Genomic DNA, 2,152 nt, shown 5'->3' on the forward strand with positions numbered 1-2,152 from the left:
TACATTTGTCAAAGAAGCTTGAGATTTCAATAGCTCAATCAAATAATGGCCACGGCCAACAGCTCAATCAAAAGATTAACAGCTTTCATCAAAATGCTTTCTGTTGATATTCGCCTGGAGTCTGGACTACCAAGCCATTCAAAAACACTCAACCTCTTCGTGATGATTTTTGAACATTTTTTGTCGATGTCCTTACCAAAAGGACAAGATAAGAAGGACACTAACTACTTTTCCAAACCCAATTTGATGATTTTGATGCAACTTTCCAATCAGACTCATAAAATTACAAATTTATACTTGAGAGCACCTTGAGGTTAACTATTCTTCGTTATAAGATACCTCTTTTCTTCTCTATTGAAGATACCTCTATTACCCATTGTCTAGGTCTAGGATAATACAGCATTTCTTACGCCTTTTCTACCCTTTTGTTGCTCTGTTTACAGTGTTCACAAAGGAAGAACTCACGACACACTATTTATGTACAATTTACGACCTAGTGAACGGGTTCTATGTTGACTACCGTGTTTAAATAGGGTCCAGGACAATATCCACTATTGATATAGGGCTCATAGAAGAGACCATAGGGTTTACAGTATCCAGTATTGGTATAACGCTCATATTAGGGACTATATAGCTCTGCTTTAACACAAAGAGTTTGAGATTTGATTGACTGATTGATTGGTCATCCCAGGGAGGTACTTACGTTTGGTAAAGGAGCTGGGTTGCCCGGGATTGTCATAGAAAAACCGATCCCCGGCTCGCGTCCTAATAAACTGTTCCGCCAGAATACATCGGAATGTCGGCCCGACAATGGCGCCATCTTGTGCCACCTCAGCAATGCCGCCAACGATTAGATCGATGTCGTCCACTTTCTTGTACAGGGATTTCAGTTTGGCGATGGTAGATTTGGCCATAGTGTCCTAGGGGAAAGAAATGAGGGATAACATTATTTATTAATAAAATAGTTTTTATTAAATAATACGTCAGCTCCCATGGCGTAGTGGTCACTGTGCTCGCGTTGCACGCGGGAGACCCGGGTTCGATTCCCGGCGGGGTCAAGAAATTTGCATCATGCAAATGATTGATTCCGTGACTGGCTGTTGCGGGGCCCACTCAGCCTCGTGAGGGAAATGAGTAGCTATGACATATAAATGCGCATAGCGACCGGTGCCAGCATGGTAGGTAAACATTGGATTTTAGGATAATTGACAAATTGGGAAAATCCTACAATGCTGCAGTGAGCACCAAAGTTGTGACATAATAACACAAAGAAACTGCATTTACAAATCGGGTTATAGTCGCACATTTCACATGGTTTCTAATTTATATTCAATCATTTTTGCGGAAGATCATAATTGAAAGTATTGAAACTATTTATCTATATCTTTACCGTAAAAACTTTCGTTGAAAGGACATTCGACAGTATTAAACAGAAAAGAACCGTCCATAAGTGGAATGGCCTTATGGATGGTTCTTTTCTGCTCAATGCTGTCCAATTCCTCCTCCCTCCCCCCCACACCATTTTGGATTCTGGGTAAAAGCATTTCGTTTTATTTCGGTAGTGGTAAAATTGTTAACCAGAATTTTGTTTTTACTTCCCTCCCCATTTCCCCTCCCGGCCATGTTGTATTGTCATCCTACCCAATATGTATCCACTCTAGCCTCCAGTGTTTCAGCGACCGAATGACGTTCAGGGTGGCGTAGATTTCGAACGAACGACGATGTTTTCAGAGTTCGGTTTCCAAGGATCGTTTCGAGTCCAGCGGGAGCTCTTAGAATTTGATTGGTCGAACAAAGTTATTATTTGAAGAGGTTGCGGCCGAAATGCCGCCAAGCGTTGCATCGATCTTAACCAAACGGACGGACAGACAGAAGGACACACGGACAGACAGACAGACAGACACACACGGACCAATGGCTGAAACTTTGTATTTAGGCTCTAGGAACCTCAAAACGTGTTTTGGCACTAAAAACTGACCATCGAAAATTTGACCCGATTACATTAGATACTTTCCTTCCTATAGGATAAGGAAAGTAAAAAGGGGGGAAAACCAACACAGAGCAACCACACACCAAATGAAAACCAACGGGGTAAAAAAACATCCGAAATTTGCATACCGCTCTGACACTGTATCTCTGACAGTCCCCCCCC

At 42.0% G+C, this 2,152-nt stretch overlaps 1 protein-coding gene across 1 annotated transcript; it reads right to left on the reverse strand.

The window, feature by feature from the left end:
- Positions 1-641: 641 nt before the first annotated feature.
- Positions 642-955, reverse strand: LOC113469700 (peroxinectin A-like). Its single transcript, XM_026827563.1, has one exon. It carries the CDS (start codon positions 912-914, stop codon positions 642-644), a length of 273 nt encoding a protein of 90 aa, XP_026683364.1. The 5' UTR covers positions 915-955.
- Positions 956-2,152: the final 1,197 nt, after the last annotated feature.

The sequence above is a fragment of the Diaphorina citri genome, unplaced genomic scaffold (genome assembly GCF_000475195.1).
Source record: "Diaphorina citri unplaced genomic scaffold, Diaci psyllid genome assembly version 1.1 scaffold1198, whole genome shotgun sequence".
Lineage (NCBI taxonomy): Eukaryota > Metazoa > Arthropoda > Insecta > Hemiptera > Psyllidae > Diaphorina > Diaphorina citri.